Consider the following 14,004-nt stretch of genomic DNA (forward strand, 5'->3'; position numbering starts at 1 on the left):
CTTGGGGTGCGATGTAGAGCATATGCTATCTTCTGGGAGCCACATGTGTTAGGGGCCCTTCTGTCTAGCTCCATCTTGCTGCTTGCTTGCACAACTATCCTGTGTAATTTATTTTTGTTTTTCACTGACAAAGACAAATACCAGGCAATGGAGCAGAAAGTTAAAATACTCTCAACAAAAGAGCGATAGAAAAGGACCATCATGTCTTTTTCTAATCTGAACTGTCTCTGCTTCCGCATAAAATACAGTCGCTGCAGACCCTTTTATAGATGGCATCAGTGTTGGTGTTCCATGATAGCTTTGCATCTATTATTGTTCCTAAGTATTTATACTCCTCTACCACTTCAATCCCTTGCCCCTCTATAGTCATCTGCTGGTGGGTCAAGCCCCTACTTCTAAAGTCAAATATCACTAGTTATATATACTATTTTGTTTTCGTTATAATTTATGCTGCATTTTTTTTAACCTTTATTTATCCAGGTAATTTGATTGAGAACAAATTCTCATTTGCAATGACGACCTGTCACATTCACATAGTTGCACATTCATATCTGGAAGCAGTCTGATCTGCTGGCCACTGAGCAGCTTCACTGGAGCGGTTGGGGTTAAGGGCACCTGTGGTGGTGATGATGGAGAGACAAGCGCTGCCCTTTCACTTTCCCCAAATAATGCGCCAACTCAATGTAATTAGATATGTGTCAAAGTCCTGAGAAAGAAGAGAGGTCAGAGGACGCCTGGTGTTGTGGGGGCGGACATTTGAAGGACACGGCAGTTGTTGAAGCCTCTAAAAAAAATGCCAGTCTGCTGACTAATTAAAGTACCAGAGTGAGATAGCTTGATGTGGAAACACTTTGACCATTCATGGTTTAACCTATTCATGACAAATAAAACATTAATAAATAGAACACAAATAAAAGACAATAAAAGGGATAGCTCACAGAAGGAGGGTACTTTTCTTTTTCTTCTTTTGACATGTATAGGTGAAAAAGTCAATCCGCATAATAGATTTATTGCATTTTTTTTTACATTCAAAAATATTTATGAAATCAAGGGGTGGGTTTTTTTAAAAAAAGAAGCTGTGTGTTATTTGTAGGCCAGTTAGCTGAGTTTACCATATGTGTTTTGAGATGGATAGGTCAAAAGTTCAAGCTGCATAATAGATTTTTCAAATGTGTCGAATATCCAATGTCCAATATAAAACCAACTTTACCACTGTCTGTACTGAAGGGCAGCAGATTAAAGACTCGGAACACTGCGATGCTCGTTACCTTAAATGACCTCGGCTATACATTATTTCAGGACAAGCTGAGGATATCAGGAATAAAAGCGCACTTTCTGACGTGATGTGTTTGCCTGGGACAAGTCTTTTACACTGTATGCATGAGAAGCCTAATGGCCGTCCAAAACAAAAGTAATGAAAAACAAAAAAACAAACAAATGCAGCTTTTTGTCTCATGTCTGACATGAAAATAGGATTTTTGCTGATCGAAGTAAGCACAACTATCTCAGTTGACTGTTTCTCATTAATAATTCACAAAATATACCCAAATTTGAATTGAATTTACACAATGCGTCAGTAGTAGCCTATATCTCTCATCTTCATCAAACTAAAGCACAAAGCATCAAGGAAATATATACGGAAGAGCCATGTGTGAAAATGCTTTTTCAGTTCTGAGTTGAAGACAGATCATCCTGAAACCTGATCCACATAAAAAGCTGCTCTATGAGACTTTAAACAGCAGCTGTACCATTTAGTAAAGTCGTTTTTAATATGACAGCATGAGGTTGTTTGAGTGTTTACTGTTTGCCCTCTTTTTTTTCCGTGCCAGTAAAAATATACAAGAGGCCAGTACAGCAATCGACCACCACGATGTCCGGTTAGTTGGCCATAAGCATTTTATCAGTCTGGATTTGGAGTCCCACAGGACTTTCGCACTTGTCATTCTTTGCCACGTTTGGAGGTGCCTCCCACTTTGGCCGTGGGACTTTCAGTGCCATACTCAGCACAGTGTGCACTATGCCAACCACTTGGTTATGGCGTTCCAAAATGCCATACATGCCTGCATTTTACACCCTGCTGTAATGTGCTGGACAGTATCATGGGCATCTTTACCCAGTCTGCACTTGGGGTCCTGTCTGGTATGGTAGACCCTGTCCTCTATTGATTGTGTGCTTGTAATCTGTCATAATTCTTAGATCACTTGCTTCTGCGGTACAGTATCGCTGCTTAAAGCTACAACAGTAAAATGTGAGCCCTGTCCCTTCATTTCTATCTCCCAGAGTAATCTGTGGGTGTGACCCTTGTTCTTGTGGTAGCTCTATAGGTTTTCTCCTTTGCTATCCACCTTGCCACCATAGATCCTGTGTGCTAACAGTTCCTAAATCACTCATTTCCCAGTGTCTGCAAATTCAAACAAAGACAAATGAGACCAATCTTGCCCTGGATGGCCTGCCACCATCTAAGGAACCTCTCACTTCAGCTGCCAGTCACACTCATGATCATTTACCAGGGTTTCCCATACATTGATTTATTTGTTCATGTTCAAGTGTTCAAGTTAACAACATATACATGAACATTTAAGTTTCTTTTTTTTTTATTGTCTTGCACGCAGAAGGTCACAAAGAAGTGAACAGCATCTGGCTGTTAAACAGAATTACAACTTGTGGTATCTTTTGTTTTGTCAAAGAGCAAATTTATGTTTTTGTTTGTTTGTTGAAAGACTACATTGTGTGCTGTAACTGCCCCTGTGCACTTATAGCCTTGAGGATTGGGACAGTGGGCAGATTGTCTATTTAAGCTGTTATACATAGTTGCAAAAATATTTGCCTTACAATTATTATAAGAATTTGGCACCTCTTTCTGCGTGTGGACTCCCCCCACCCCCGGGTAAGCTACCACCGCAAATAGAATCTAATTATGTGGGAAAAACTGCTTACCTTTTCCCCTCCCGATCCCCCATTTTTTCACACCACATTCTCAAGAGCACCTCCTACTTCTTGTATGAGCCCAGGGATACTGAGAAATTGACTGCAACTCTTGGCATCCTATTGGCTGATACAGTGGGCTTGTACATCTCAACATGTCATAAAAGCTTCCCTGATGATTATTTGATCATTTTTTTTGTATCTAGTCTTGACTTGATCCGACAAATGATATTTTTGGCAACCCAGAAATAAAGTGCGAAAACTTTTCAAACAGAATTCGATATTATATTCTACTTCCTCATTCTACACTTGTGTTGACGTTGTGGAAGTAATTCGTCGTTGCCAGTAAGTAGTGATAAAAACATCTTGTATTTGTTGTGACATAATCTGTCAGGAATCGTTAGAGACTAATTCTTAAAAATAAAGTTAATAGCATGGCTCTTGTTGGGTTATAGTAAAAACCTTTTCCAATAAGCATTACAGATGAACTTAGAACGACCAATGCTGTTTTACATTCATAAAACAGTGTGTTCTGTTTATGTACTGCGGCTGATCTACAGCAGGAGCTACTTTTAACCAATTTAGGAGATTTCTAAATCCAAATTTAGGGGCATTTTCATCTTGAAATACAATTTAATGAAAATGCTTTTATTGTAAAGGTGTTGAGTAAAAGTGAAAGACTGAATTACATTGGCAATGAGTTTGCCTGATGTGCAGCTTCCAACAGAAAAGATGATCTCACTTCCTCATCACAAACCCATGCAGGGAACTTAGTACTTTTTCTCAGATTTTCTCTTGTTTTCCAGCTTCACTGATATTTAAAGAAGTAATGGCTCTGCATCCTTCTGTTTTTCTTTCCTTTGTGATATCTGTGGATTAATAGTGAACAGCATCCCATAATTCATGTCAAAGCTTGCACAAACTTGTTCAAATGATGACCGAACACTCTGGTGTTTCTGTACTACAAGTTATCAGCCAACAGATACACTGATATGGATATATCTGCAATGATCTGATGTCAGTCATGTGTTAAAAGCAGAAAGAACAGGATCAGGTGTTGTGAGGACTAAAGACAGACAATGTGTTTTCTCTTTCTCATCTGTGTCAAAGCACTATTTCAGAGCACTGGAAGTGATTGAGAGGGATGGAGGACAGCCTCTGAGAGGAAAGTGCTGCATGAAGGATGTCAAAATCCCCTTTTTCCCCAGAAAGTTGGGTTAGAGTTATTTGTCCACGTCTTTAAATGTCTAAAAACTAACTGTCGTTGTAGCACTGAGGCTAACCAGTGACGGACCACGGAGTGAGCTGATGGAATGACAAATCGAAGTGGTGCCGGGCAGTGAGGACAGGTAGGCCTACTACCTTTACCTTTGACCTGGCAGCCGAATGTTCAGCTCTGTAGAACCATGGGCGGCCAAACCTTGCAACCCTAGACGAGTATTAATCATGATAGCATGAAGTTTCCCAGGTTTGTGGATATGGCGTGACACCTCTAATAAGTGAACTCTGAGCTCATGTGTTTGTGACTCTTCACCTCTGTCTCCTCTCACAGGGAGAAGATGATCTGCAGCATCCTGCTGCTCATCATCCTGACCTCCTGTGTCTCTGGTTAGTTTACAGCTTCACTTTATTATCCACTAACACTAAACAAAGAATCACTAAAGTGTCCACAGAAACATGTGGAGATGGAGTTTAAAGTTGTCAGTGTGTCTGCTCCTCACTTTCCCTCTCTGTCTCCTCAACAGGAACATTAGTAGTGAATGTGACCCAGACCTCCTATCAGGCAGAGGAGAACCACCACATCACACTGGAGTGGACCTTCACAACCCTAACCAAACATCCACTCAACTCTTCTATGATCTACTGTGAACGGTCAGCTGATCTCAGACCCTCAGTCCTGTTTCATCTCCATGAAGGAGTTGAGGTCCCAGAGTCTCAGGATGAACAGTTTTCAGGACGAGTCCAGTGGGACAAAGACGTCCTCAGAGAAGGACGACTCAGACTTCATGTGTCCAGGCTCAGGACTGAAGACTCGGGAATGTACCTGTGTGAGGTGATCACAAATTATGGGAAAAACTCTGCCAGATGTCTGCTCAATGTCACTTGTAAGTTGATTCAGGAGAACTGGAGTTTTTCTGTTTGTACTACTGTAAAATGAAAGAAACTGATTTGTTTTGGTCATTTCACTAAAACATTTTCCTACCTGTCTATCAGCCACATTTTATTTCATGTCCTTTACAGCAGCTTCTGATGAGCCCAAAGGTCAGAGACCAACAGTGAGTTCAGCACCAGAGAGTCTGAAAAGGATTGACCTCTACGTTGGACTGACAGCAGCAGCAGCTATAGCAGCCCTACTGGCTGTCTGTGCCAAACGCCTCTTTGTCTTAAGTCTTGCTTTTGATAAATCTACTGATATGAAAAGAAACATATATTCAGCCATACAGATGTCGAGTTTATCAGAGAAACGAGCATTCTGGACTAACAGCACTCAGTCTGGAGGACCTTCTTTCATCAGAGCATAAAGTCGTAGATATAAAAACAAAATCAGACTCCTAGAGTCTCTCGTCGTTCTTGGTTTGTAATATATAATGTAAAATATGTTATTTCCTGTCTCTCTGTCATTGTAAAGCTGTGAGGAGTTAACTCTGGTGTTGATAATGAAGAGCAGCAGAGAGAGCTCTTCACTGGAAGAAGAAATGCCCCATGTCTGTCTGCAGGTTCCAGCTGTCTGTCTGTCTGTCTGCAGGTTCCAGCTGTCTGTCTGTCTGTCTGTCTGCAGGTTCCAGCTGTCTGTTTGTTTGTCTGCAGGTTCCAGCTGTCTGTTTGTCTGCAGGTTCAAGCTGTCTGTCTGTCTTTCTGTCTGTCTGTCTGTCTGTCTGTCTGTCTGTCGGTTCTGTCTGTTTGTCTGCAGGTTCAAGCTGTCTGTTTGTCTGCAGGTTCAAGCTGTCTGTCTGTCGGCAGGTTCAAGCTGTCTGTCTGTCTGCAGGTTCTAGCTGTCTGTCTGTCTGCAGGTTCCAGCTATCTGTCTGTCTGTCTGCAGGTTCAAGCTGTCTACCTGTCTGTCTGTCTGCCTGTCTGTCTGCCTGTCTGCAGGTTCAAGCTGTCTGTCTGTCTGCAGTTTCCAGCTGTCTGTCTGCAGGTTGCAGCTGTCTGTCTGTCTACACTTTTTATTTTTTACATTACCGTTTTTAATCATGTCTATGTCAGCTGTTATATTTCTGTGTTAATTGTCACACAGAAGGCTATCCTGTTTACAGAAGGCCATGTATTAACTCTGATGAAATATTGTCCACTATTAATCTGTGAAATGTGATCCAGCTCTGGCTGATCAGGAACTATTGCTGCTGCTGTGGGCCTCTAAATCCCAAAAACATTGGTGCATCTGGACCGGAGCAATCCCAGAAGTCTGGGATTGCTCCGGTCCAGATGCACTAGCTTGCTACGCTGGTTGATTAAGAATGTTAATGAGAAAGTAGTAGAGATTTATGGAGCATCTTTATGTAGCTGTTAGCATAACAAAGTCTAAAAAAAAAAGCTGAAAGACTTCTGCTGAGATCAGGTATGGCTTTTAGAAGGAGTCTGATTAGAATATTTTGCAAACTCTTGTCTCTGTTGGATAAAAAAAAATAAAGAATTGTATAATTTAGAATTTTTTTTTAATGAATTCAGTGAATGTTTTTTTGTATTTTGTTGCGCATGTGTTTAATGGTTAAGGCTTTGTTTCCATTTGCGTTACATTTTTTTATATTTTCATCATTTGATTTCTTTATTAAAATGATTAAAACAAAATAGAGGTCTACGTTGTCGTTTTTCTTGACTTCGGTTTTAACCAAGAAGAGTTCATCAGATTTTATTGTTCAGCAGGTTATCTACAGGAAGTTTTTCAGTGAACTGAGTTCATCTCTACTTGATGATTTTGTGTTTATGAATTAAAATCTGATTATTATGGACGATCTCTTGAGACAGAACGTGTTTGTTAGACACAAAGATCAGATGCTGACAGCAAATTAACTTTGGGCTCGCAGAATAACCCAACAGGTTCATACTGACAGCATGTCGAGCAGTTCAGCTTGTAAGTTCAATAATCAATTTAAATCCTACAAACAAACGTTCAACATGATGGAAGTGTTTTATTCAGTTTAACTAGATGGTGTCCCTGCCCTCTCCTGTAGACTGGATCCTGAATAAAGGACTAATCATTGTTGTTAGCTTTTTCTCCACTAGGTGACACTAACGGCTTGTTAAAATACTGCCGCATGTTTGAAGCTGTTCAACTGTTTTAAATGTTGACTCGTGTTGCTGCATTAATATCATCACAATAAGTGGTTCATGTGGGACATTTTAATAGCTACTGTTTTTTTTTGTTGTTGTTTTTTTTACATTTCGGAGGCTTATTTTCTGATTATTTTCTTTCTTTGTTTTTTTCAGACATAGCCTATTTTGTTGTTGTTTTTGGACATATTTTGATGCTCCTTTTCTTTTCTTTTTTATAAAGAGCTTTATTAAAGTTTTACAGATTACAAGTTATACCTTAGACATAGGCCTACAGTAGGCTGCATATATCAACAACAAACAAAAATAATGAAATACAACAAATTACAAATTATGCATTGAAACAAATCAGTGGTAATGTGCATATTGAGTTGATAAAGTGCATCCAGTGCAGTGATACATACATAGGCCTACATAGAATGTTTTTTTTACGTTGAGTTTTCAGCTATTCATCCAAACATATTTCACTGTCAGATAAAAAGAGGGGTGATACTCCAGAAATAAAAAAGGAAGACTTTGGCTCCAGCTGCTGGACACTGCTGCTCTTCGTCATCACTTTGTTCATCATATCTTTTTGGACGTTTTTGTTGCTTTTTAAACGTATATCAGTCGCCTTTTCTATGTTTCTGTGGCTTTTTTCTCACGTTGCCATTCTTCTCATTATTGACACACACTTCCCATAACGGAACTGGGGGGACTCTGGTTTCTCATACTGTAGTCCTGCCTTCAGCAGCCGGGGATCAGATTCCAGCTCCTCCCTCGGTGTGGATGACAGTATACCAACCAGTTGATGATAATGGGTTTCAGCGTGTGGGTCGGCTACTGGGAGGACTGGGAGCTTTAACCAAGCACTACGAGAGAATCTGAGTCTGAATCCATTTTTACTGTCTGGGACCTTTCATGATTCTTACTGGGAATACTGGGACTTCATTACAAGTTCCTGCTTCTCTCACTTCCTATACTAAAAACAAACAAAGCACATATTATAGTCGATTCTAACAGCAAGATGAATATGCTACTACTGAGCCGTTTTCAAAAGTCGATAGGATGAGTTTCAGGTAAGTGTGATCTTCTATAGTGAATATTTGCTACATGCAGGCTAGAAAGCGTAAAGTTGCGTGTTTAGGCCTATTCTACATCACTCCGCTACTCTGCTGCTGCTGCCCGGAGCTCAGAGGCTGCAGGCTACATGTTGAGAACTAGTTTTACAAACTGGCTTGCTGCTTGCTGTGTCAGTGTTTCCGTGGTCGGACATACACTACATTACTAGGTCGATTAGCTTTTATAGAAACCAAACCCATCTGGTTCATGTTATGATATCAGCGCTCAAATATCCGAGGTGTGGCTGGGCCATATTCACTCAGCGTCCGTAACTTCCCTGCAGCAGTGTTGCCAGATCTTGCGAGACAAATAAGCAACCAGGCCTGTGACAACAAGCCCAAAGCAAGCGACTTTTTCTACGGAGCCCCCCTAGATTCCGGGAAGAGAAACATAAATAAACCTTGGTCTTACAATCCGTGGGGACGGATTTTAAACTGTGGGTAGGCCTACAGATTGTCAATTTTGCAAAACTGTACACACGGTAGTTTATTTATTTTTCTCCCCCCTGAGCTTCAGGACAATGATCACAAGAGTTAGTTAAACCACCTTTTAACGTTATTTAACATTAGAAAACTGTTGGGCTATCAAATATAGACTGATGTACCAAGTACATTACACAGTAAACATCTGATGAATTGTTGGGGCTTTGTAAATTATAGTGTGGTCCAGACCTACTCTATCCGTAAAGTGTGTCAAGATAACTATTGTTATGATTTGATACTATAAATAAAATTGAATTGATAATTAAAATTTGCACACACAAATAAATATCATCCTCAATTCACAAATTCGTTATTTATTATTGCAGGGACTGCAGAAGATCCCATTTTTAAATAACTAGAACCCAGAAACAGGACAAATTATTGATAATCTTAATGTACAGCAATAAAGTGGCTCCTGCTCTGGTAAACAAATGAGTAGTCGACAAAGATTTCTTTTGTCGATTAGTCATTTTTTATGATTATTCATGCTTAATTACTCATTTCCAAGAAACTTCTGAGCACATTCATGGTAAACACAAGATTTAAAGTGGTGCTTTTGCAAGATTAATTGTGGAGAAACTCAGTTTTACAGATGGTTAATTAACTACATTTATATTGTGCTTTTCTAGTCTTAACCACCTCTCAAAGTGCACAGCTCTGTCAATTAAATCAACTAATCGATTATTCGACAAAATCCTGTAAGTGTTAGTCAACTAAGAATTTCTTTAGTCGAGGAAAGCCATAGTCTGAAGAAGGTGTTTATGTGGAGCAAGTGCCTTCTTCCCATGCTTACAGGGATCTGGTTTGACTTTGTGTAGTGAAAGTATAGAAATGACTTATCGATGTGCATTATAAAAAAAAAAATTATTTAATCCTCATATTTATCCAATTATTAATCCCAAACGTTTCAGGTAAAGACCCTGTCCTTTTCAAACTGAAAGAAACCAATCAACAGTCCAAATGTCCTCCCACTTCCAGACAGAAACCGCTGAAAAAGACTGTCAGGAGGTTTACTGTTCTGTACATTAAAACATAAAGAAAAGTTAAAGTTAAACTGCATTAGATTAGTGGAGAGTCCAGAGTTTCCCATCATGCACTGTGGTCGGTGGAGAGAAAATGGAAGCAGTAGCTGTCTTCAGTTTAGAGCAGTGGTTCCCAACCTTTTTTCCTTGGCGCCCCCCCTACTATGTCTAAGAAAAGCTGAAGATGAAAAGTTTTTTTTTTTTTACCTCAACCTTAAACCAGATAAAGACTTGCGCACCCCCTGTGATCTCTGAGGGGTGCCCGGACCCCAGGTTGGGAACCACTTGTTAATAGGACTCAGATATTTGTTGTGACAACATGGGAATTTGAGCACCTGGAACTGCTTCAATCCTGGCCACGGATTGGCAGGCCTTCCTTGTTGTATGATCCTCTCTCTCTCTCTCTCTCTCTCTCTCTCTCCCTCTCTATTTTTTTTACAAAAACAAGTAGGCGTAATAGAATAAAAAGCCCCAGGATGGCACATGCAAATAATGAAGTATTTTCCAAGGCACTTTGCAGTTCTTACTTCTATTTTTTTTTGTAGAACTCATGGTAGAACTGGTAGCCTAACCAGTTTATTTTTCCAATGTAAATAGTAGCCTACGGGTACCTACCTACGTGCGGGCATCATTAGCCTACTTATCTGTTGCTATCACCTAGCAACTCTAAGTCTCTAAGTGAGGAAAGCTGTGAAAAGTGTAATTTTGAATTTCGGAGGAATCATAGCTCAACCAGTCTAAAACATTGTTGCCATCAACAGAAAGTCGTTTAGTGTCCACTCTCTCTGTAAAACCGAGATGAGCAGCACTCCTTCCCTGGTCTGTTCCTCTTCAGGTCATCATAATGGACGCTCTGCTGTGGGCATGCTTCAGCAGATGTCGCTTTTGTGTTTCCTGTTTTTCTGCCATAGTTTCGGTTTTCCACCGCCGATGTAGAGCAGTGTACAACCACATCCCTAAACTTTCTCTCACTCAGAGACCAAAGTTTCAAACAGGGCTCTGAGTCTGTCAAAGGTCTGAGATCTACCATATCAGCAGAGCAATAATGCACAGCAGACTATGGTACAGGTAGATTATTTTCTGAAATATAGTGACGTGTATTCTTGTAATAGCCCATTATTACTTAATTTGTCTCAAAATATCACAACTTGTCCAAATCTCAGAGAAAACAGATGGGATGAGTTATATTTTGAATGTAGGCTACACAAAGTTTTGAACATGAGCAGAAATATTGCTCCAACACGTCTGTCATGGTTATGGTTTTCTGTTCTAGTCTTTCCTGTTTTATTGTGTTAATGTATTCCCTGTTTCTTTGTTGTTTACTGTCCCTATTGTTCTCTGTTGCGTTTGACCCTGTTCTCATCCTTGTATGTTTTCTGCTTCAGTTTCCTGTATTATCTGGTTGGTATATTAGGCTACCCTATGTATTTAGTCAGTCTGCCATGCCCTGGTTTCCCCCTCATGTATTTAGTCTGTGTGCTGTGTCTTCCTTCCTCCCTGTAATTCCCTGAATCTCTCATTCCTGCTGGTTTACTCCTTTCCTGTCTTCTGGTTTGCTAGTGGTTTGGGGGTTTTGTTTTTGGTTTGTCTTGGTTTGGCCTGCCTCCCTGTCTACCTCAGAACACCTTCATGTGTAAGTATTTTGTTAATAAAATCCTTTACTCTGCATTTAATCCTGACAACATCTGATCTATTTAAATCCAGGGGTTTATTAATGGATTAAAATGAATTAATCTATCATTGAGGTGAATAATGGTCATATGCACATTTAAGGAGTTTACTTCCCCAAAATAAATATGAACGTTATGATCACAGATATATAGCCTATACATTATTTGACTACACTGTCACGTCACAGATTAACAAAGACCTAATTATAACAAAAATCATTGAACGAGCACGTTATAGTTTGGAATGATAACAAGAATGCTGTTGAAGACGGTTAAACAGTTAAACAGCTTTTAGTCAACAGCTTCTGCTTTATCTCACAGTTCATCTCAGTTCATAGTCGTACTTCCTTCTTCTACCTCAGTTGAAAAACTCTAACTGGCGCCATTTTGTGACAGAAATACATCACTGTAGCTGCTTATTGTCAGTCCTCTGGTCAGTCATGTGTAATAAGTAAAACAGAGGAAGAAGTATTAACAGATTGTATATTTAATTTTATTTATAGTATCTAATCATAACATGTCCTCTCTCTGTCCTGTAATAAGTGAACTCTGAGCTCATGTGTTTGTGACTCTTCACCTCTGTCTCCTCTCACAGGGAGAAGATGATCTGCAGCATCCTGCTGCTCATCATCCTGACCTCCTGTGTCTCTGGTTAGTTTACAGCTTCACTTTATTATCCACTAACACTAAACAAAGAATCACTAAAGTGTCCACAGAAACATGTGGAGATGCTGCTCCTCAGTTTCCCTCTCTGTCTCCTCAACAGGAACATTAGTAGTGAATGTGACCCAGACCTCCTATCAGGCAGAGGAGAACCAGCACATCACACTGGAGTGGACCTTCACAACCCTAACCAAACATACACTCAATTCTCTTTCTATCTTCTGTGAACTGTTAACTGATCTCAGACCCTCAGTCCTGTTTCATCTCCATGAAGGAGTCGAGGTCCCAGAGTCTCAGGATAAACAGTTCGCAGGACGAGTCCAGTGGGACAAAGATGTCCTCAGAGAAGGACGACTCAGACTTCATGTGTCCAGACTCAGGACTAATGATTCGGGACTGTACCTGTGTGATGTGCTCACAAGTTATGGGAGTAACTCTGGTAGATGTTGGCTCAATGTCACTGGTAAGTCAGTATAAAAAGGGTAGCTCAAATCAAGCAATCTGATTGGTTCATAGCTGTGATTTATAATAACCACATACAACGGCTATAATAGGACATTAAGTATCACTCGGCGTCTGAGAAAACATTGACTGATGGGTGGTGCCTCAGAGTGAAGCACTGCCAGGACACAGAGCTGGCTTCAAATCAAACTCTATATTTAGAATATTTTCAGAGCTTTACTTTGCTGTCAGACAGCAAAAGAAAGTGTGTGCTAGCTGCTAGTGACGGCTAACGTTACCTGTGCTGCGTTCCATAGCAACCGCCTCGGTATGTGTGATGAGGGCAGCCAGCCCAGGAGAACTTAGATTTTATTGTGAACATGCTTTTTTCTTAATAAAAATCAATTTAAATTGAAATGTGACTAACTTTCATAATGCCGTACTTGATGACTGTTTTATAAAACCAATAGCTCACTTCAGGCTCTGATATGTTGTGATTATATAACCGCTAAGAGGGGTTGTTGTCGGGCCAAAGGCGCCCCAATTCAGCAGCTTTTTAGATAAATAAGAACCTGAGAAGAAAAGTACTGTGGAAATCCACAATCCTTACACTTCCTTCTCTTTTAGTGAAATGTTTTCCTTTACATGATTGACCCAGATGTGTTTGGTCTCTTTACAGCAGCGAGGGATCGGCCTGAACCTGAGACACCAAACACAACAAGTCCACCACAACCAGAGAGTCGGGGAAGGATCGGTCTCTACTGTGTAGTGGGACTGACAGCAGCTCTGTTGGCAGGTTCTGTCTGTTTTTTCAGCCTTCTGAGACCCCAAACACAACAAGTCCACCAAACACAACAAGTCCACCATAGAGTGGGGGAAGGATCTGACTCTACTGTGGACTGGGACTGACAGCAGCAGCAGCTCTGCTGGCCTTGTCAGTCCACTTTGATTTCTGTTTGTTGAGAAACGTTCTGCAGAGAGAACCAGATTCCCATCTGGCGAATATAAGTTACAGATCAGCAGATTCCATCCATCCATCTTCGTCCGCTTATCCGGTGTCGGGTCGCGGGGGGAGCAGCTCCAGCAGGGGACCCCAAACTTCCCTTTCCCGAGCAACATTAACCAGCTCCGACTGGGGGATCCCGAGGCGTTCCCAGGCCAGGTTGGAGATATAATCCCTCCACCTAGTCCTGGGTCTTCCCCGAGGCCTCCTCCCAGCTGGACGTGCCTGGAACACCTCCCTAGGGAGGCGCCCAGGGGGCATCCTTACCAGATGCCCGAACCACCTCAACTGGCTCCTTTCGACGCAGCGAGCAGCGGCTCTCATCGAGCTCCTCACGGATGACTGAGCTTCTCACCCTATCTCTAAGGGAGACGCCAGCCACCCTCCTGAGGAAACCCATTTCAGCCGCTTGTACCCTGGATCTC

The 14,004-nt window shown here is 41.0% G+C and overlaps 1 protein-coding gene across 4 annotated transcripts; it reads left to right on the top strand.

Moving 5' to 3' along the window:
- Window positions 1-7,907: 7,907 nt before the first annotated feature.
- On the top strand, window positions 7,908-13,598 carry LOC114546237 (uncharacterized). 4 transcript variants are annotated; one of them, XM_028564946.1, is made up of 5 exons: window positions 7,918-8,255; window positions 11,363-11,435; window positions 12,068-12,123; window positions 12,239-12,598; window positions 13,256-13,598. In XM_028564946.1, exons 3-5 carry the CDS (start codon window positions 12,075-12,077, stop codon window positions 13,483-13,485), a joined length of 639 nt encoding a protein of 212 aa, XP_028420747.1. In that variant the 5' UTR covers window positions 7,918-8,255; window positions 11,363-11,435; window positions 12,068-12,074; the 3' UTR covers window positions 13,486-13,598. The 4 variants fall into 4 exon arrangements, with proteins under 4 accessions (XP_028420745.1, XP_028420747.1, XP_028420744.1 ...); XM_028564944.1 differs by lacking the exon at window positions 11,363-11,435 and having other exon boundaries at window positions 7,908-8,255; window positions 13,259-13,598; XM_028564943.1 differs by lacking the exon at window positions 11,363-11,435.
- The last annotated feature ends 406 nt before the right edge of the window (window positions 13,599-14,004 follow it).

The sequence above is a fragment of the Perca flavescens genome, chromosome 19, assembly GCF_004354835.1.
Source record: "Perca flavescens isolate YP-PL-M2 chromosome 19, PFLA_1.0, whole genome shotgun sequence".
In the NCBI taxonomy this organism is placed as follows: domain Eukaryota; kingdom Metazoa; phylum Chordata; class Actinopteri; order Perciformes; family Percidae; genus Perca; species Perca flavescens.